A 22,389-nucleotide genomic window follows, 5' to 3' on the forward strand; every position below is an offset into this window, starting at 1 on the left:
CTAAGGGGGGGTCCTTGCGGCGACCGAAAGCGATAGCGCTGCCCCTGAGCGTTCGTCCAGACTGGGTCCTCCTACCAGTGCCCAGGCCCGGCTGAGGACGCGGATCTCTGCTGGCAGCGCCCTCAGGCCCAGGTCCTGAGACCCTGCCCAGCCGTCATCAGGGAGAGCGCAAGGCACCCAGGACCCAGCCGGCCCTGAGGCTCCTCGGGAGGCGTAGGCCTACAACGGGAACAGCTGCCGTGTGATCCTTGCGCGCCTGGGAGGGAGCGGGGTGTTGGGGGAGGGGCAGTGTGCGTGCGCAGACTCACTAGAGTCTGGCGGGCCATGTTCGCAGAGCCGAGCAGACAAGCGCTGGGTGTCCCCAGGAATGGCTGCTCCAAACCACCGTTTCTCGTATTTGCCTTTCTGGCGCGTTTCTTATATATATATCCGCTGCAGAGCGACCAGGATCTCTGATGAAAAGTCAGTCCTTCACCGTTCTCAAGAAAAAATTTGGCCACAAATGCACTTTAGAAGGTTTACATATTTTTTTTTTTTTTTTTTTTTTTTTTTTTTTTTTTGCGGTACGTGGGCCTCTCACTGTTGTGGCCTCTCCCCTTGCGGAGCACAGGCTCCGGACGTGCAGGCTCAGCGGCCATGGCTCACGGGCGGGATCTTCCCGGACCGGAGCACGAACCCGTGTCCCCTGCATCGGCAAGCAGACTCTCAACCACTGCGCCACCAGGGAAGCCCTAAAAGGTTTACATATTGAAAAAGGCAAGCAGCTGAGTCATTGACTTTTTTTTTTTTTGCGGTACGCGGGCCTCTCACTGTTGTGGTCTCTCCCGTTGCGGAGCACAGGCTCGGACGCGCAGGCTCAGCGGCCATGGCTTACGGGCCCAGCTGCTCCGCGGCATGTGGGATCTTCCCGGCCATGGCTCACGGGCCTAGCCGCTCTGCGGCATTTGGGATCTTCCCGGACTGGGGCACGAACCCGTGTCCCCTGCATCGGCAGGCGGACTCTCAACCACTGTGCCACCAGGGAAGCCCCTACTGACTCTTTTTAAACGTTAAGTAGTCAAAGAAGGAAGTTAATGAAGAGACTATTTAAATAGCAAGACACCGGAATGACCTTTTGATCTACCTGCTGAGGTGAGTTTAGCTTTCAGGTTATCCGTGGCATCAGCTTTCTATTGGATGTGGACAGTAGTTAAAACAGTGTTTATGAAGAGATGTGTAAAGCAGTAGGGGTAGCAGCAGCTAGAAGATAGAAAAGAGGCAGATCTGGGAAGGTGGGAAAACAGCGAACTCAAGCCAACGATGTAATCTTGAATTAGCTGAAAGTAGAGATTACCCTGTTATGCAACCATTATGACTTCGGCATTAAAGTACCTGGAGAGCACATGTTCCTGCAGCTCCTGAACGTTGCGAACTGTAATTTATTCCAGGAAAATTTATCTTGGCATTTTGGAAGTTAAAAGTCAGGTTTGGGATGTAAATATTTAGTGAAAGATAGCCAGTGATCAAAACATTCAGAAAGAGAAACTGACTTTTCTTTTATAAAGAAATTGCCTAAGTGCCGCTAATACCCTTTGCCAAAGCACAATTACAGGTATGTCTTAAAGCTGCCAAGATCTTTTATGATTATTTTATAGCCTGAAAATCAGTTAAAAACTCAATAACTTTATCTTTAGCCCCATGGCTAGCTTCCTTACCTTGTGACTCTAAAGCCTCCTCAATTTCAAGAAAAAAATGTGCCAGGGTCTCCTAAAACTTTTACGTTTTGTATTGGTCAGTATATCACTGAGGGTTACCTGTCTATGAGCAGAGAGGGTTCTCACAATATTAAGCATTCTGTGTGCTAAAGAAAGAAGAACTCCCTTGAATGTGTCTTCAACCTCAGGACTATGGATTTAGTAGAAATGAGAGTCAGTTCTGATGAGATGGTGCCCTATTGTAACTTGCTGCCATGATTGATTGATTGTGAGACAAGTGAAGTATCTTTTCCTTTTATTTAAGATTTAGCCAACAGTCTCTGGAAATTATCTTGGATTTGATGAGTTTCTTGGATGGGGGTTCAAATATATATTAATATTTATTCAGTGACTATGAATACATATTCATTCACATGTATTCAGTATGAACATAGGTGAGAAGAGACGAGCGAGTCAAACTGCGAGACAGTCCAAGTTCCTGGGTACTTCTTTTTTTTTTTTCTTGCGGTACGCGGGCGTCTCACTGTTGTGGCCTCTCCCGCTGCGGAGCACACGCTCCAGACGTGCAGGCTCAGCGGCCATGGCTCACGGGCCCAGCCGCTCCGCGGCACTTGGTATCTTCCCGGACCGGGGCACAAACCCGTGTCCCCTGCATCGGCAGGTGGACTCTCAACCACTGCGCCACCAGGGAAGCCCTGATCAGGTGCTTTTAATCCTTCCTTTTGTTAATGTGTTGTATCACGTTGGTTGATTTGCGAATATCGAACCATCATCCTTGCGTCCCTGGAATACATCCCACTTGAACATGGTGTATGATCCTTTTTTATGTATTGTTGGAGTCAGTTTGCTAATATTTTGTTGAGCATTTTCGAATCTATATTCATCAAAGATATTGACCTGTAATTTTTTTTTATAGTGTCTTTGTTTTTGGTATCAGGGTAATGGTGGCCTTGAAAATGAATTTGGGAGTGTTGTATCCTCTTCAGTTTTTTGGAACAGTTCAAGACGGATAGTTATTATCACGTTTTTATATGTTTGGTAGAATTCTCCTTTGAAGCCATCTGGCTCTAGACTTTTGTTTGCTGGGAGTTTTTAAAATTACAGAAACACTTTCATTCCTAGTGATTGGTCTGTTCAAATTGTCTGTTTCTTCCTGATTTAGCCTTGGCATGCTGGAGATGGAGGGGCTAGAGCCGTTGCCGTGTGTGAGGTGGGGCTCCCCTCTACTCAGTGGCTGACAATGCCCTGTGAGGGGGTCAGATCCCTAGTTGCTGGGGCAGAAGCTCTGAGCCCAGGGTCGGCTCTGTTCTCTTTAGGTGTGTGCTTTCTCTCTCCCAGCACTGGGACCCTTGCCCCACGGTGGAGCAGTGCTGAAGCAAGAGGGGGACATGCAGGCTCTCTGCTCGTGACAGGGTATGGGCTGTGGAGGGTCGGCCACAGACAGAGGTCTCAGCTGCCTCCGATGTGCCACCTCTGCAGGTGCCAGCAGTTGTTGCCCTCGCCCTGCTCAGGTGCAGCCCCGGGTCCGAGTCCCTGACCAAGCTCTCTCCTTGGTTGTGGCAGCCGTAGGTCCAGTGCAGAGCTGTCATGTGGAGTAAGAGTGGCTGGAGAGTTCACTCGGCTCATGCTGGGTGCTTGGGGGTGGGCAGTTGCGGGACACTGGACATGCACTAGGGCAGTCCTCGGGGGCAAGCCAGTGCTCTGGGGCTCCTCACAAGCAGAGTCCAGGCTTCCCACAGCCTTTCTGTTAGTCCCAGAAGCTCTCCAACCAGCCAAGGGGGCTCATCTTCCCCATGTCAGACCTCTGGGCTGTGGTGCCCAGTAAGTGGCTCACACCCTCACTCCCCAGGGTGGGTGTCCACCCATGTAATCTCCCTTTTCTTCTGAGTTGCCTACTGGGGTCACAGATCCTGACCTGATCACTTCTCTTCCTTTACCTGATTACATATGTATCTGTCTTACAGGCTTGGTTATACAGGGGTCTTTCCGCCAGTTTCCAGTTAGTTTTCAGTGAGGATTGTTCCATATGTAGATTTTCAAAAAAATTAAAAAAAAATTTTGTACAATTTTTTTTTTTTTTTTGCGGTATGCAGGCCTCTCACTGTTGTGGCCTCTCCCGTTGCAGAGCACAGGCTCTGGATGCGCAGGCTCAGCGGCCATGGCTCATGGGCCCAGCCGCTCTGCGGCATGTGGGATCTTCCCGGACCGGGGCACGAACCCGTGTCCCCTGCATCGGCAGGCGGACTCTCAACCACTGCGCCACCAGGGAAGCCCTATACAATTTTTAAAGGTTACTTTCCATTTGCAGTTATTACAAAGTATTGGCTGTATTCCCTGTGTTGTACAGTACATCCTGGAGCCTGTCTTACACCCAGTAGTTTGTACCTCCCATTCCTCTACCTCTATATAACCCCTCCTCCCCACCCTACTGGTAACCACTAGCTTGTTCTCTATATCTGAGAGTCTGCTTCTTTTTTGTTATATTCACTAGTTTGTTGTCTTCTTTAGATTCTACATATAAGTGATATCATACAGTATTTATCTTTGTCTGACATTTCACGTAACATAATGCCCTCCAAGTCTATCCATGTTGCTGCAAATTGTAAAATTTCCGTCTTTTTTATGGCTGAGCAGTATTCCATTGTATGCATATATACAACGTTTTCTTTATCCATCCATTTGTTGATGGACACTTCGGTTGTTTCCATATCTTGGCAATAGTAAATAATGTTGCTGTGAACACTGGGGTGCATATATCTTTTCAAATTAGTGTTTTTGTTTTTTTCTAGATATATACCCGGGAGTGGAATTGCTGGCTCATATGGTAGTTCTATTTTTAGTTTTTTGAGAAACCTCCATACTGTTTTCCACAGTGTCTGCACCAATTTACATTCCCATCAACAGTGCACAAGGGTTCCCTTTTCTTCACATCCTCAGCCACATTTGTTATTTGTAGACTTTTTGATCGTAGCCATTCTGACAGATCAAAAAGATCTCGGGGTTTTGATTTGTATATCCCTGATGCTTAGTGATGTTGAGCATCTTTTCACGTGTAGATGTATTTTTTTAAAATAAGTTTATTTATTTATTTATTTTTGGCTGCGTTGGGTCTTCGTTGCTGTGCGAGGGCTTTCTTTAGTTGCAGTGAGCGGGGGCTACTCTTCGTTGCATTGCGCGGGCTTCTCATTGTTGTGGCTTCTCTTGTTGCGGAGCACGGGCTCTAGGCGTGCGGGCTTCAGTAGTTGTGGCATGTGGGCTCAGTAGTTGTGGCTTGCAGGCTCTAGAGCTCAGGCTCAGTAGTTGTGGTGCACGGGCTTAGTTGCTCCGCAGCTTGTGGGATCTTCCGAGGCCAGGGCTCGAACCCGTGTCCCCTGCATTGGCAGGCAGTTTCTTAACCACTGCGCCACCAGGGAAGCCCGTGTAGATGTATTTTTGATGCGTTTATAGTGGGAGGCGACCTCCATGTCCTCTTACTCCACCATCTTGAGCAATCCCCGTACCATATTTTAAAGTGTTGCTAAATATTTGGGGGAGTGAGAGGAGTTGTGAAAAATAAAATAAAATTGTGAGTGAGGCTTAAACTGGGTGAAGATCACATGTGGAGAGAGAGATTGAGTGAAGCTGGCTTGAGTACTGCTGAGTTGGTAGAATTGAGTAAACAGCTACCCATTTTTAGAGTGAAGTCAGGGTACTGAGGCATGGAGAAGAGGTGGGCTTGAGGAGAGGAACAACATTTCTACATGATAAATTGTAGAGAATAGTTTGGAGAGAGAAAGGCTTTGTTTGTTTTCATTACGAAATAAAGGGAGAAAGGCAGAAACAGCCAGTTTTAGGGAAATGCTGCTGTCTGAGACCTCTTCAGCCTGTGGGAATGAAGAATCACTGGCGATATGGCCACACTTGCCTGGCTTGCACCCCTACCTGCCCAGGCACACCTCAGCTCTCTGCCCATCCCCACTTCCGAAGTATTTCTGGGAGTCCCCAGAATTTTCACATTGTTCTCTAGCACAGCAGGCCTCTGCTGAGCCTCTGCCACGTGTGTGGGGCACCCAGTTTCCTTCTGCATCTTAGCCTTCTCGGGCTTTGCAACTGCTTCTCTGGGAGAAGGCCGCTTGACCCCAGCTCCTATCTCCCAGCTCCCCTCAAGCTCCGAGCCCTGGGGGTGTTCAGACAGCCTTGCATTTTCTTCAGTCCTCCTTACAGAGCAGGAACCTGGTCATAGTCCGTGCACAGATGAGGAGAATACGCCTTTCTCCAGGGGGATCAAACCCATCACAGAGGCCAGGCTGGGAACTGGACCTCACTTCCTGGTCTTTCAGCTCAAGCTTTACATACCTGAACTCACAGCTTCCTCCAGATCTTTCCCCTGATTCAAATCACTGCTGCACACAGATGCCTAGGGACTCCCTGCACGCCCCCTCCCAATCACCCAAATTCAGGATAGGTTTGGCCAGCTCCATGGGAGAAGGGGACAATTGTGACTGATTGAGCTTTAGTGGGATGTGACAAATGCAAAACACGCTCTGGGAAAAAGAGCTTCCTGAAATGTTGTGTAGGCCTGGTGTGAATCAATGATATGTGTGTATCTAAGATACATTTATGGATTTTGGAAAGGTAATTCTTTTCTTTTTTCTTTTCTGTTTTTTTTTTTGGTTCCTGGCTTAAGTATTATTTTTTTAAAGTTTTAATTTTTATACAATTTTTAAAGGTCGTTTTCCATTTACAGTTATTACAAAATTGTTGGCTATATTCTTCATGTTGCACAATACATCCTTGGTCCTATCTTACACCCAATAGTTTATACCTCTCACTCCCTCACCCCTATATTGCACACTCCCCTCCCCTCACTGGTAGCCACTAGTTTGTTCTCTATATCTGTGTGTGCTTTTTTTTTGTTACATTTACTAGTTTTGTTATATTTTTTAGATTCCACATATAAGTGATATCATACAGTATTTATCTTTCACTGACTTATTTCACTTAGCATAATACCCTCCAAGTCCAACCATGTTGCTGCAAATGGCAAAATATTGTTCTTTTTTATGGATGAATAGTATTCCACTGTATATATGTACCACATCTTCTTTATCCATTCATCTGTTGATGGACACTTAGGTTGTTTCCATGTCTTGGCAATTGCAAATAATGCTGCTGTGAACATTGGGGTGCATGTATCTTTTCAATTTAGTGTTTTGGGGTTTTTTTTTTGATATATACCCAGGAATGGAATTTCTGGGTCATATGGTAGTTCTATTTTTAGTTTTTTGAGAAACCTCTATACTGTTTTCCACAGTGGCTGCACCAATTTACATTCCTACCAACAGTGTACAAGGGTGGAAAGATAATTCTTGAACCCATGTATTTCATGATGAATTATTAACCTTAGAGTTTAGACTTGGAAGACACCCTAGAGGTCTAATAATAACCTGTATTCTTCTAAGGAATGAAGAGACTAAATATAGGATTCACTTTGGTTTTTCTCATACAGTTTAAGTTATATTTTTGGGGTGAAGTCTTTGTACTTAAACCCAGCATTTGTTACTTGTACCTGAAAAAAAAACATGTGTACAGTGGCATTTCAATAAAGCCCACTTTATCCCATTTTATATTACCCCAAATAAAAAGTATGTAAAATCTTAATTTTATGTAATTGAATAGCACAGTGTTTGGTCACAAAGTAGTAGTGTAATACCTTTTTTGAGCAAATGAATGAATTAATGAATACGTTTTTAGATATTCCAGAATGAAAGTACCATAAGGGCTTTAAATAGCATCATATTAATAATAGGCATATAACTTCTGTGGTAGGATATAACATTTCTACTTGGACACACTGTAAATCATCATCAAAGAAATTTTATATGTCTGCTTTGCAGTATTTTGTCAGATCTCCTACTTAACAACCAATAACAAACCAAATGAATAAAAAAAATACCCAAAAAGGCTTATGTGCCTAGTAACATTTTATTGAGGAAAGGGTCACATTAACAGGAAATTTTCTAACTTTAAGAGAGTTGCAGTCATTTCTGGTCCTCTGACCCTTCCCCTTTGCCAGTGAGTGGTAGCGGCATGTGGGAAGAAACAGTGGCAGGGAGATCCACGCAGTTATCATTGGTGATAAACTAAGAACAAATCTGAAACACAGTCTTTAAAGATCAGCGATCATCGTGGAGAGTAGAGGCCAGCTTCTTAGGAAGTTTCTGCAGGTAGTTTTACCCCATGAGATTGCATGATCCTCCTTTTTCTTTTAATACCTAGTGGTATTAGGTGGTATGAGCTTGGTGGCCATCATTTCTGGGAGGAACTGAGGACCACCCTGTTGTCAAGGGACTATTTGCATACACAGTTGGAATAGCCAGGACAGACTGGAAAGAATGGATAAAGCAAACAATATTGTTACTCTAATCCTGTTCAGTACCCACCCTGGTCCCATCAGAGAAGAGGACAAAGAGCACTGTGGAAAGCCCACAGTGGGACTTAGCTGACACTGAAGTCTGTACTTCTTCAGCACATACTCAGATTATTTTCCAGAGCAGAGGCCCAACTCACCCCATTGGTGTTGGTGATTGCTTGGCTGGCAAAATGGGCTGTGACACAAGTTATGCAAAACTCCTAAAGAGAGAAGATGATCAGCATGGCTGAAATTCCTTTCCCAGCAAGCCGAAATCAGGAATAAACACACTGAAATGTTGACTAAATCAGGAGGGCTTCACCCAGGCTTCAAAAAGTTCTGATTCATCAAATGCACTATTGCTTGTACTCACCTAGCTCTGGGATCATTTCTCTGTCATCACGTGCTTATTTCAGGGCAATGTAAATTAACTTTGGAATTTCTTTAAAATGCCAGAAGACTTCCCTTTTTGCCAGTAGACTGTTTTATTTAGAAACATTAGAAAGGAAATACAGTTTTTCTCTTTGCAGTGGCTTTTTTTTCTAATAAAAATTTAGTTGCTCATTAAAATAAAAAAATAAATCAAGTAACATAGAACACAACCAATCATTCCAAATGCCACTGCCCAGAAATGAGCTAAATTAACATCTGAGACCTGTTATTCTAGAACTCTATGTACGGGCAAAAGGCAAATAGAAAAGTGGATGCAGGGACTTCCCTGGCGGTCCAGTGGTTGGGACTCTGTGCTTCCACTGCAGGGGGTGCAGGTTCGATTCCTGGCCGGGGAACTAAGATCTGGCATGCTGCATAGGGCAGACAAAAAAATAGAAAAAAAGAAAAGAAAAAGAAAAAAGGAAAACAAGCAAGGGAGGGAATGAGAGAGCAATAGAGGGAAACACCATTTTTTAATAATGGAATCATTTTTACTTCCTATTTTGAAATAAAAGTATTACCTGATTTTAAAAGAACAAAAAGAAGTCAAGTTTATGAAATCCATGAAGAAGTTGACATCATTTTAAACCTACAAGTTTCAGTTTGAGGCAGTATTAGATGATTGTTTATTATGAAAAATGAGAGATTAGCATGCTTGTTTTACCTCTCATCTTCTCTCTTCACCTTCCAGTTTTTGTGCTTTTCACGAATCTCCTTACACAGCTTCTCCTTGCGTTTCTACATTCTTGATTTAATCTACCTCGTGTATGGTTGAATATTACTATTGTTTTTTTTTTTAGCAGCAGTGCCCATGTGTGTTATTGTTGTTTCAATGAAAGTATCTTCTTGTTGCTTTTATACTTTACAAGGATTTTATTGGACTTGTTATTCTTTTTTTATTTTTAAAATTAAAAAATAATTATTTATTTATTTTTGGCTGCGTTGGGTCTTTATTGCTGTGTGCGGTCTTCCTCTAGCTGTGGCAAGTAGGGGCTACTCTTCGTTGCAGTGCATGGGCTTCTCATTGCGGTGGCTTCTCTTGTTGTGGAGCACAGGCTCTAGGCGTGCGGGCTTCAGTAGTTGTGGCTCGCAGGCTCAGTAGTTGTGGCTAGCAGGCTCTAGAGCGCAGGCTCAGTAGTTGTGGCGCATAGGGCTTAGTTGCTCTGTGGCATGTGGGATCTTCCCGGACTAGGGCTTGAACCCATATCCCCTGCATTGGCAGGTGGATTCTTAACCACTGCACCACCAGGGAAGTCCCTGGACTTGTTATTCTTGAGTCACATTTTCTTTTCATCAAAACTGTATAGATATTGCTCCATGATTTTCCCTCACTGAATGTTGTTGTAGTAGAGACTGAGTCAAGCTGATTTTTTTCCTGCTTGTAAGTAATTTGATTTTTCTGCCTAAAAACCTCAAAGAATCCTTTTCTATACCTTATGCCTTAACAAGGATACATATATTTCAATATGTATCAATATCAATATTGATATCTATATCTCACTTATTTTGCATCTCTTTCTCCTAGTGTAGGTTATTCTCATTCAGTGTGCAAGTTCAGTTACTCTTTTATTTCCAGGAGCTTTTTTCCCCAGTATTTCTGTATACCCTTTAGGAGTCTTCCCTATGCGACTACCCATGATATGGACCACTAAGGGGTGCCCTTTCTGCCGTAGTCCATCTACAGAGGTGACTCTCCCACTTTATTCTCTAGTCCTAGAGATCACATGACCAGGAGTAGGGCTGGAATAGAAAAAGAGATTTACTACTAGAGCTGCTGTACAGTAATAAGAAATAAAATATAGATCCACTCTAAGTGAGTGGAAAGAGAGGAGGCACATGGTAGGTGATGGGATACTTAACACTGCCCAGTAGTCTTGATTAGGCAGCCCATTAATGCTCACATCCACCAGCAACAGAATCACCCCAATGAAGGCAAAGACAAAATTAACAGTGTTCATTCCTAGGCTGCCTTTTATCTGATGGAGATGGCAGGAAAAATAAATCATACGTAAGATGAGTGAAATTAAATGAAATAAGAAGCCTAATTTAAATCTAATGGTCCTTAATCTTTGAAATCTTGAAAAAAATTTTGAAGTTGAAATGATCTTTTTCCTCTGCCCTTCTGGATAGTTACCATGAAAACTATTCTATATGCCACCTAAATGTAGGGTATTTCTAAAATCTGTAGAAAAATGTAAGTAATATGAAGCAGAAGCTCATCTATTATATTTGTCTAAGCCTCATGCAAAATAACAATTATATTCCCTTTTTAAAACAATAAAATGACAAACTTATAATGAGCATTTTTTCTGTGACAGCCACTGTATTAAATCATGTAAATGCGTTATTTTGTAGAACTCTTACAACCACTCTATGAGGTAATACTATATAGCATCGCATTTTATAGATGGAAAAGTATATACACAAAAAAATCTGTGCTGATAAATTTAGGAATTAATGAAACCCTTGTCTTTCTAAGGACTAGATAGATTTAGAATGAGGAACTTGTTAGGCTTTTGAGGGTAGGGGTAAATGGGCAGAGTATAAAACGTTCCCCAGTTTCTACAAGAAGACTTTGAAATTCAGCAGAATAATTGTGAAACCAAGTCCTCAGCTGACTTGTTAGGAGTTCTTTGGAATGTGCTACTGCTTCAGCATGCCTTAGATAGTCTTCTGAAGGTCTCTAAAGGGCTCCTAGAAAAATCGCTTTAGGTATAATTTTAGCTCTCTTCTCCAAATGGACAGATTCTATGCTTGGACAAGCATAGTTAGAGGGAAGGATCTCTAAATCATGCAGTGAAAGGAGAGTTTATTTTGTTTTTGTATTACAAGAGTAGTCAAGATTAGACTGATTTATTTTATTTTATTTTTAGTCTAGTGTAGTCTAGTCTGGGAACGTATGAGCAACATGACCCTGTGTTCCTATTTTCCTGTTCTTCCCTCTTGTGCTGGATTAAATATAATCTTGAAACCACTTCTGTTCTAGTTGTCTCTAGTTCTTGGCAAACCATTTTCTTTCTCCTGTTTCCAAAGTGGACCAGGAGATTGCAAAAGGTGGAGTGCTGTGACAGAGAGAATTGAAAGGCCTGTCTCAGTGATTTATGGACTCTTCTTAGGTACTGAGCTAGGTGTTTTTCATGATGATCTAAAGAACTATAAAACAAAAGTCAAATCTGAATAAGACTAGGAGATATGCACAAAGAAAAAATAACAATACACGGTAAGACAGAACTGAGAAGTAGCAAATGCATAGTAGAGTCTTTGATAACTGAAGTGGCAAGAGGGTGTTCCCTGGCTTCTTTGTTTCTGCTTGGAGTTTCCCCGGTGGAGTGTGACCCCACTGAACCGGGGAGCCTTGGAAGTAAACAACCCCATCTTTACTAATTTCCACTCTTCGTTGCAGTGCGCGGGCTTCTCACTGAGGTGGCTTCTCTTGTTGCGGAGCACAGGCTCTAGAGCGCAGGCTCAGTAGTTGTGGCGCATGGGCTTAGTTGCTCCGAGGCATGTGGGATCTTCCCAGACCAGGGCTCAAACCCGTGTCCCCTGCACTGGCAGGCGGATTCTTAACCACTGCGCCACCAGGGAAGCCCAACCTCTGCCATTTCTGAGTGGCAAATTGTGTAGACCATGTGAAGGCATACATACCATGGAGGGAACCCACAGATACTTCTGGGAAAACAATGCTCCTCTTCTCATTTTCTGAATCTGCCTTCTCAATTTTCTTACCCAAATAAATTAATCTTTAAAGGGGTTTAAAAAGTAGAAACATTCTAACTTACCAGACAAGGGGAAAACTGCCTGGATGCCGAAATAGAGAGTGCTCCAGTAATAATGAACTGTAGAAATAAACACATTTATTTGTGAAATGATGGGTCCTTTGATTTTTCCTGGGAAATATTTCTCTTTATATGATGAAAGGTTGACCTATTTATATTTCCCTCTCAAAAATTCCTCTTGTACTTCTCAATTTTTTGGAGTAACTCTCGAGGTTACTATGTCCTTTTGACATCCTTTTCTTTTTTCTCCTTAGTTTCTCGCATAAAAAGACCTCATTCCCTTGTAAGTTTTCCTTGTTCGGATGACTTCTGACCTCAGTGCTCAGTCTCTTCTCACGATCAATTGCATATTTTTAATCATGTTCCCAATCACCTCTTTTTGTCACTGTCCACCCAGCACATGCATTTCCATCTAAAATGTAATAGGGAAATAAAACTTTGGTTTGCTGGTTACTTGATTAGTGTAAACTTTAGGGTGTGAGTTTAGGCTGCAAGTTAAAATGGAGAACAAAAGCTCTTTATTTAACTCTCTATCTAATTAATATCTAATATTAATATCTAGTATCTAAATTCTCCAGCTGATCAGATGCAGGGCTTATTAAAAGATGAGTTGTACATAGACTGGGGACAGCTATACTTGATAAACTGAGAAGGACATCTGTTGCAGCAGGCTACTCACAGAGAGGTCGCCCCAGAATGGATATCCACCAATAAAAGACAAGGAAGCAAAACCCAAAACTTGGTTATAGAGGCCATTAAACCCAAAATAATTCCAAAGTCAATGTGCATCAATCCAATCATGATCTGGATTGCCTGACAAAAGAAAACAGACATTTAAAAATTGCTTCTTCATCTTCAGGCACCACTGAAACATCACTGTCATTGCTGCTGCTCCTTATTTATTGTCAACTCTGTCAAGATCCATGGTGTCATTTAGCTATACCTCTACAGGAGGTGGGCCATTAAGATTTTGACATACGCTAGGGCCAGGGCCTCAGCGTAAAGCCTTGTTTTTTTCTTTTTTTTCTTCACATCTTTATTGGAGTATAATTGCTTTACAATGGTGTGTTAATTTCTGCTTCATAACAAAGTGAATCAGCTATACATATACATATATCCCCATATCTCCTCCCTCTTGCGTCTCCCTCCCTCCCACCCTCCCTATCCCACCCCTCTAGGTGGACACAAAGCACCGAGCTGATCTCCCTGTGCTATGTGGCTGCTTCCCACTAGCTATCTATTTTACATTTGGTAGTGTATATATGTCCATGCCACTCTCTCACTTCGTCCCAGCTTACCCTTCCCCCTCCCCGTGTCCTCAAGTCCATTATCTACGTGTGCATCTTTATTCCTGTCCTGCCCCTTGGTTCTTCAAAACCTTTTTCTTTTTTTTTTAGATTCCATATGTATGTGTTAGCATACAGTATTTGTTTTTCTCTTTCTGAATTACTTCACTCTGTATGACAGACTCTAGGTCCATCCACCTCACCACAAATAACTCAATTTCGTTTCTTTTTATGGCCGAGTAATATTCCATTGTATATATGTGCCACATATCTTTATCCATTCATCTGTCAAAGGACACTTAGGTTGCTTCCATGTCCAGGCTATTGTAAATAGAACTGCAATGAACATTGTGGTACATGACTCTTTTTGAATTATGGTTTTCTCAGGGTATATGCCCAGTAGTGGGATTGCTGGGTCGTATGGTAGTTCTGTTTTTAGTTTTTTAAGGAACCTCCATAGTGTTCTCCATAGTGGCTGTATCAATTTACATTCCCACCTCTCCAGCATTTATTGTTTGTAGATTTTTTGATGATGGCCATTCTGACTAGTGTGAGGTGATACCTCATTGTAGTTTTGATTTGCATTTCTCTAATGATTAGTGATGTTGAGCATCCTTACATGTGTTTGTTGGCAATCTGTATGTCTTCTTTGAAGAAATGTGTATTTAGATCTTCTGCCCATTTTTGGATTGGGTTGTTTGTTTTTTTGATATTGAGCTGCATGAGCTGCTTGTAAATTTTGGAGATTAATCCTTTGTCAGTTGCTTCATTTGCAAAATATTTTCTCCCATTCTGAGGGTTGTCTTTTCATCTTGTTTATGTTTTCCTTTGCTGTGCAAAAGGTTTTAAGTTTCATTAGGCCTCATTTGTTTATTTTTGTTTTTATTTCCATTACTCTAGGAGGTGGGTCAAAAAAGATCTTGCTGTGATTTATGTCAAAGAGTGTTCTGCCTATGTTTTCCTCTAAGAGTTTTATAGTGTCTGGCCTTACATTTAGGTCTTTAATCCATTTTGAGTTTATTTTTGTGTATGGTATTAGGGAGTGTTCTAATTTCATTATTTTACATGTAGCTGTCCAGTTTTCCCAGCACCACTTATTGAAGAGGCTGTCTTTTCTCTATTGTATATTCTTGCCTCCTTTACCAAAGATAAGGTGACCATATGTGCATGAGTTTATCTCTGGGCTTTCTATCCTGTTCCATTGATCTATATTTCTGTTTCTGTGCCAGTACCATACTGTCTTGATTACTGTAGCTTTGTAGTATAGTCTGAAGTTAGGGAGCCTGATTCCTCCAGCTCCGTTTTTCTTTCTCAAGATTGCTTTGGCTTTTCGGGGTCTTTTGTGTTTCCATACAAATTGTGAAATTTTTTGTTCTAGTTCTGTGAAAAATGCCATTGGTAGTTTGATAGGGATTGAAGTGAATCTGTAGATTGCTTTGGGTAGTATAGTCATTTTCACAATGTTGATTCTTCCAATCCAAGAATATGGTATATCTCTCCATCTGTTTGTATCATCCTTAATTTCCTTCATCAGTGTCTTATAGTTTTCTGCATACAGGCCTTTTGTCTCCCTAGGTAGGTTTATTCCTGGGTATTTTATTCTTTTTGTTGCAGTGGTAAATGGGAGTGTTTCCTTAATTTCTCTTTCAGATTTTTCATCATTAGTGTATAGGAATGCAAGAGATTTCTGTGCATTAATTTTGTAACCTGCTACTTTACCAAATTCATTGATTAGCTCTAGTAGTTTTCTGGTGGCATCTTTAGGATTCTCTATGCATAGTATTGTGTCTTCTGCAGACAGTGACAGCTTTACTTCTTCTTTTCCAATTTGGATTCCTTTATTTATTTTTCTTCTCTGACTGCCGTGGCTAGGACTTCCAAAACTATGTTGAATCATAGTGGTGAGAGTGGACCACCTTGTCTTGTTCCTGATCTTAGAGGAAATGGTTTCAGTTTTTCACTGTTGAGAACGATGTTGGCTGTTGGTTTGTCATATATGGCCTTTATTATGTTGAGCTAAGTTCCCTCTATGCCTACTTTCTGGAGGGTTTTTATCATAAATGGGTGTTGAATTTTGTCGCAAGCTTTCTCTGCATCTATTGAGATGACCATATGGTTTTTCTCCTTCAATTTGTTAATATGGTTTATCACATTGATTGATTTGCGTATGTTGAAGAATCAAGCATTCCTGGGATAAACCCCACTTAATCAGGGTGTATGATCCTTTTAATGTGCTGTTGGATTCTGTTTGCTAGTATTTTGTTGAGGATTTTTGCATCTATGTTCATCAGTGATATAGGCCTGTAGTTTTCTTTCTTTGTGGCATCTTTGTCTGGTTTTGGTATCATGGTGATGGTGGCTTCGTAGAATGAGTTTGGGAGTGTTCCTCCCTCTGCTATATCTTGGAAGAGTTTGAGAAGGACAGGTGTTAGCTTTTCTGTAAATGTTTGATAGAATTCGCCTGTAAAGCCATCTGGTCCTGGGCTTTTGTTTGTTGGAAGATTTTTAATCACAGTCTCAATTTCAGTGCTTGTGATTGGTCTGTTTATATTTTCTATTTCTTTCTGGTTCAGTCTCGGGAGGTTGTGCTTTTCTAAGAATTTGTCCATTTCTTCGAGGTTGTCCATTTTATTGGCATAGAGTTGCTTGTAGTAATCTCTCATGATCCTTTTATTTCTGCAGTGTCAGTTGTTACTTCTCCTTTTTTCATTTCTAAGTCCGTTGACTTGAGTCTTCTCCCTCTTTTCTTGATGAGTCTGGCTAATGGTTTATCACCTTTGTTTATCTTCTCAAAGAACCAGCTTTTAGTTTGATTGATCTTTGCTATTGTTTCCTTCATTTCTTTTTCTTTTAGTTTTATTGATCTTTGCTTTTGTTTCCTTCATTTCTTTTTCATTTACTTCTGATCTGATCTTTTTGATTTCTTTCCTTCTGCTAACTTTGTTTTTTTTTGTTGTTGTTCTTCTTCCTCTAATTGCTTTAAGTGTAAGTTTAGGTTGTTTATTTGAGATGTTTCTTGTTTCTTGAGGTAGGATTGTATTGCTATAAACTTCCCTCTTAGAACTGCTTTTGCTGCATCCCATAGGTTTTGGGTTGTTGGGTTTTCTTTGTCATTTGTTTCTAGGTATTTTTTGATTTCCTCTTTGATTTCCTCAGTGATCTCTTGGTTACATAGCAATGTATTGTTTAGCCTCCATGTGTTTGTATTTTTTACAGATTTTTTTCCCGTAATTGATATCTGGTCTCATAGCGTTGTGGTTGGAAAAGATACTTGATATGATTTCAATTTTTAAAAATTTACCAAGGCTTGATTTGTGAGCCAAGATATGATCTATCTTGGAGGATGTTCCATGAGCACTTGAGAAGAAAGTGTATTCTGTTGTTTTTGGATGGAATGTCCTATAAATGTCAATTAAGTCCATCTTTTTTAATGTATCATTTAAAGCTTTTGTTTTCTTTTTTATTTTCATTTTGGATGATCTGTCCTTTGGTGAAAGTGGGGCGTTAAAGTCCCCTACTATGATTGTGTTACTGTTGATTTCCCCTTATATGGCTGTTAGCATTCGCCTTATGTATTGAGGTGCTCCTATGTTGGGTTCATAAATATTTACAATTGTTATATCTTCTTCTTGGATTGATCCCTTGATCATTACGTAGTGTCCTTCTTTGTCTCTTGTAATAATCTTTATTTTAAAGTCTATTTTGTCTGATATGAGTATTGCTAACTCCAGCTTTCTTTTGATTTCCATTTGCATGGAATATCTTTTTCCATCCCCTCACTTTCAGTCTGTATGTGTCCCTAAGTCTAAAGTGGGCTCTTGTAGACAGCATATATACAGGTCTTGTTTTTGTATCCATTCAGCCAGTCTGTGTCTTTTGGTTGGAGCATTTAATGCATTTACATTTAAAGTAATTATCGATATGTATGTTCCTATGCCCATTTTCTTAATTATTTTGGGTTTGTTATTGTAGGTCTTTTACTTGTGTTTTCTGCCTAGAGAAGTTCCTTTAGAATTTGTTGTAGAGCTGGTTTGGTGGTGCTGAATTCTCTTAGTTTTTGCTTGTCTGTAAAGGTTTTAATTTCTCTGTCAAATCTGAATAAGATCCTTGCTGTGTAGGGTAACCTTGGTTGTAGTTTTTTCCCTTTCATCACTTTATATATGTCCTGCCACACCCTTCTGGCTTGCAGAGTTTCTGCTGAAAGATCAGCTGTTAACCTTATGGGGATTCCCTTGTATGTTATTTGTTGTTTTTCCCTTGCTGCTTTTAATATTTTTTCTTTGTATTTAATTTTTGATACTTTGATTAGTATGTGTCTTGCTTGGCATGTTTCTCCTTGGATTTATCCTGTCTGGGACTGTCTGTGCTTCCTGGACTTGATTTACTCTTTCCTTTCCCACATTAGGGAAGTTTTCAGTAAAGCCTTATTTGAGGTATTTGGGGAGGCTTGTTCATGTGAGCCAAGGATTCTTCAAAAAGTACTACTGCATAGGCATGCAGGAGCATCCCCTGAGAGCCTCCAAGACTCTTAGAAAAAATTGCTGTAACTGTGACTTCAATGACTGTGTTTTGCAGGTGGACCGGTTCTCTGCTTGGGTAATCCGAGTTCTGGGGAAAGCATCAATGAAGAAAAAGCAATTTATTAGGCATTAACAATATGCTTGATAATTTCTAAGCACTTAACACTTATTGTACATGTAATCCTCCCAAACAACGGGATGGAGACAGAGAGACTTAAAGAAATTAGGTATCTGTCTTAGTCTGTTCAGGCTGCTGTAACAAGATAGCACAGACTGTGTGGTTTATAAACAACAGAATTTTATTGTGCACAGTTCTGGAGGCTGGGAAGTCCAAGTTAAAGATTCCAGCACAGTCACCTTGTGGTGAGGGCCCTCTTCCTGCTCACAGCCCGTGCCTTTGTGTCTTCACGTGGTGCAAAGGGCGAGGGATCTCTCAGGAGTCTCTTTTATAAGGCAGTAATCTCATTCACGAGCGCTCCACTCTCATGACCTAATAAGTACCTCCCAAAGTTCTGCCTCCTAATACTACCATCTTTGAGAGTTAGGATTTCAACATATGAATTTTGGAGGGGGGACAGAAACATTCAGACCATAGTAGTGCCCAAGGTCACACAATTACTGAGGGGCAGACCTGGGAATTTTTTTTTTTTTTTTGCGGTATGCGGTCCTCTCACTGTTGTGGCCTCTCCCGTTGCGGAGTACAGGCTCCGGACATGCAGGCTCAGTGGCCATGGCTCACGGGCCTAGCCGCTCCGCGACATGTGGGATCTTCCCGGACCGGGGCACGGACCTCTGTCCCCTGCATCGGCAGGCGGACTCTCAACCACTGCGCCACCAGGGAAACCCCAGACCTGGGACTTTAATGCAGCAAATTGACTCCAGAGCCCATGTCTTAACTATCCCCTCAGGCTCAGCTTCACTTCTTCCATGAACTCTTCTTGATTGTACCAGTGAATTTAAGCTATCTTATTTTTCTTTTTTAAATTCTGTTGTACCTTATGATATAAATCACACACCTTTTTTCTTAGTTTTGTACTCATTTATATTGTTCTTTTTCAAATTCAGATATGCAAACATTTCCTTATTGGCCCATCATGTATTCTCAGACAGTGGATACATCTTAGTACCTCTTAGTATACTTTCCTTCATCCTTGATAAACAGATTTATGAGAGATAACTGTTGCTAGATTGGACTGGAAGTTAATTGTTTCTTCCAAAGTTTACATCTTATCTGTCCAGGAATACTTCAAATACAGTGATTGCTGTGTTTATTTCTTCAACAAGTAGCTACCGAATGCAATTAAATTGAATCAGGATTAGAAAAAAACCCACAGCTTCCTAAACAATGCTAAGAGATTAATATTTTTTGAATAATGAAGTTGAGACTCTGATAAAAGCTGTGAGTCTTCTCCCCTAAAAAACTGTTCTTCCATATCCATCCGTACACATACCACACGTTTGCATACAACTTCAGAGGTGTCATGGGCTTCTTTTAGCCAGTTGTGGGTCTCAGTTGAAGAAGTCCTGCATTAGACATTATTATTTGATTTTTAACTAGCTCTTCTCCAGAGCAGCAATTCAAGCATCTGGCTATAAGCTTCCCACCCTCATCCTTGCCATCATCTTGATGAGGAGCAGTTAGATCAGGGTTAATACTGGCCTTCCTTTCTCCTGGTAGAACCCTGGATGTACCATTTACTGATCAAAATTGCATATTGGCCAGACTTAGTAATTTGGTCATTTAGTTCATTCTGGATTTTTGGCCACAGAACTGTTTTAAGCTCTGAGTCAGTAGGAACAGGTGGTCCACTCACATACTACGCCCCTGCCCCCACCGCCCCTGAGGCCCCTGCACCGTTGTGGTGACTGGAGGCTACTAACAGCACAGAAGGTCAGTCTTCAGGGAGAGGAAGTAGCTTCTGCCAACTGGAGCTTTTAAAAAACCCAAGGGTACTTTAAAGCACTTCTCTTGAGCACGTCTTTGGTACTGGTCAGATGGCTCCAGTGGCCGCCCACTCCACTCAGACTAAAAGCCAGAGCCTGCAGTGCTCCCAGCCTCACAGGATCTGGCTCCACAGCCTCTCTGCCCTTTTTCTGACTACTCCCTCCGTCTGCCATTCTATTCTACTTTTTCTTTTTTTTTTTGCGGTACACGGGCCTCTCACTGTTGTGGCCTCTCCCATTGCGGAGCACAGGCTCTGGACGCGCAGGCTTAGCGGCCATGGCTCATGGGCCTAGCCACTCCGTGGCATGTGGGATCCTCCCGGCCCGGGGCACGAACCCATGTCCCCTGCATCGGCAGGCGGACTCTCAACTACTGCGCCACCAGGGAAGCCCTCAATTCTACTTTATTTGCCTCCTCCCTGTTCTTCAAACATGCCACATTTTCCTCGAAAGACCTTCTGACTTTACTGGGAACCTCTTGCCTGACACCCACAAGGCTCACTCCTCACTTCCTGTCTTTGCTCAGTTGTCCTCTTCTAAGGAAAGCCTGCCCTGACCAGCTTGAAACTGCTACCCCCTCACTGCCTGGAACTCCTTATCCCTTTCACACTTCTTTATTCTTTCCATATTTCTTTATTCTTTCCATATCTTTTATCAACTTCCAGCACACTGTGTACCTTAATTCTTTATTATGTGTGTAGTCTGATTCTCCCACTAGGTTCTGAGCTCCATGAGGGCAGAGGTTATGCCTGATTTGTTCTCTGCCGTATTCCCAGCACCTGTATGGGGCCAGCTGTGCAGTGTGCTAGTTTGCGCCAGTGGCCCAATGGGAGCAGGGAACTTCCTCTCTCTGGCAGGAGGAGGATCTGAGAGGCCACCTCCCAGCTTACATCTGCCTGCTGCAGGGGGGCCAATGCTCAGTTTCACTTTCCTGTGATGGCTAGAAGAGTTCTGGCATATAATGGGCACTCAATATAATCTATGGAAGCCTCTAGCAGAGAAGTTAGAGCTGCACACAGGGAGGGACAGTACCATTTGGAGGAGTTGTGTTAGTGGCGTGAAAGAGGTTCTTCAAAAGCACAGCAAAGGAACTAATAATGCCACCTATGCCAGTGGAGTCTTCATGTACATATAGGGCATATTTTATTTACAGTGCCTCTATAAACTAGATTAGGAATGGTCAAAGTGCCCCTTATGGAATTGACATGCAGTTAAGTCATAACATCTCCATGGGCACTGGGTGAGGGGAGAGCAGATGGAATGGCCCCTAGTTCTTTCACACCCAGTTTCCCCAGACAGCCCATTTGTAGTTCCTTCTGTTTTTAAGGCAGCCCTCAATATGAGCCTGCCTCTATACAAATACCAGGCTTGAAACTAATCAGAGACAGGACTGAGGGTACCCAAAATATCCTTTGCAAAAGTGAGATCAAGCTAGAAGTGGTGGCATTTCCAGAATGTCAGTGTTACTGAATCATCCTGCTACGAAGAATCCTTTGTCACCCATTAGATTTTTGCTTGAATCCAAAGGAAAATGAATTTGGGGGTAAAATCTATATGCAGACTAATTATTTCTACCTAAAAGGGATACTGTTTCCAGGGTAGCATTCCAACCTTTCTTTTTTTTTTTTACATTTTTTAATTAGTTTCTGCTTTATAACAAAGTGAGTCAGTTATACATATACATCTGTTCCCATATCCCTTCCCTCTGTGTCTCCCTCCCTCCCACCTTCCCTATCCTACCCCTCCAGGCAGTCACAAAGCACCGAGCTGATTGGGCGTATGTCATGAGATCATAAACTTCTCTCCTCCTATAGCTTATAAGCACAATAAAACCTTACAAATGCAAAATAAAAATTCTAGTAGTAAGTAGACTTACCCCTAGTGTCTTTGCTTCTTCTTTAAAGTTTGTAGCTGCTTCTCCTCTAGCTTAATTTACCATTTGTATATTTCCTGGACCCTGCTGACTGTTGGTGAAGGTTCCTGGAGTACTGAAGGGAGGCTGACCACTCTGCGCTTGGTTTCCTAGGCTGATGAAACTCAGAGGTCGTTGAGACCCAGGAGCCGTAGAGTAGCTTGGTGGGTAAGGATTAGGTTTGATTTCACACATTCTGGGGTAGGCTGTTGTCTTGGATGACATCATTATGTCCTAAGTATTACAAAACATAGCAAAATGATAAATTTACCCAGAAAGGAAACTAAAGAAAATCTTGTCAAATGTCCATTATCTATGCAAATGAAGGAAAGCAAATGAGCAGTTAATGGGCAATGACAACCAATATGAGTGATACTTATTTGACTTTGGAATCCTATACATCCTACAGTTTGAAAGAAGGGAAGGACGGGAAG

The 22,389-nt window shown here is 41.9% G+C and overlaps 1 protein-coding gene across 1 annotated transcript; it reads right to left on the reverse strand.

The window, feature by feature from the left end:
* Window positions 1-22,150, reverse strand: LOC307055502 (membrane-spanning 4-domains subfamily A member 12-like; the record flags this gene model as incomplete). Its single annotated transcript, XM_079707741.1, is given in 9 exon segments — window positions 1-219; window positions 8,244-8,306; window positions 8,310-8,350; window positions 10,373-10,493; window positions 12,297-12,353; window positions 12,973-13,046; window positions 13,049-13,106; window positions 21,920-21,970; window positions 21,974-22,150. Coding segments are annotated over 9 exon segments (861 nt in total).
* Window positions 22,151-22,389: the final 239 nt, after the last annotated feature.

This window comes from Hyperoodon ampullatus (genome assembly GCF_949752795.1).
Source record: "Hyperoodon ampullatus genome assembly, chromosome: 7".
In the NCBI taxonomy this organism is placed as follows: Eukaryota; Metazoa; Chordata; class Mammalia; order Artiodactyla; family Ziphiidae; genus Hyperoodon; species Hyperoodon ampullatus.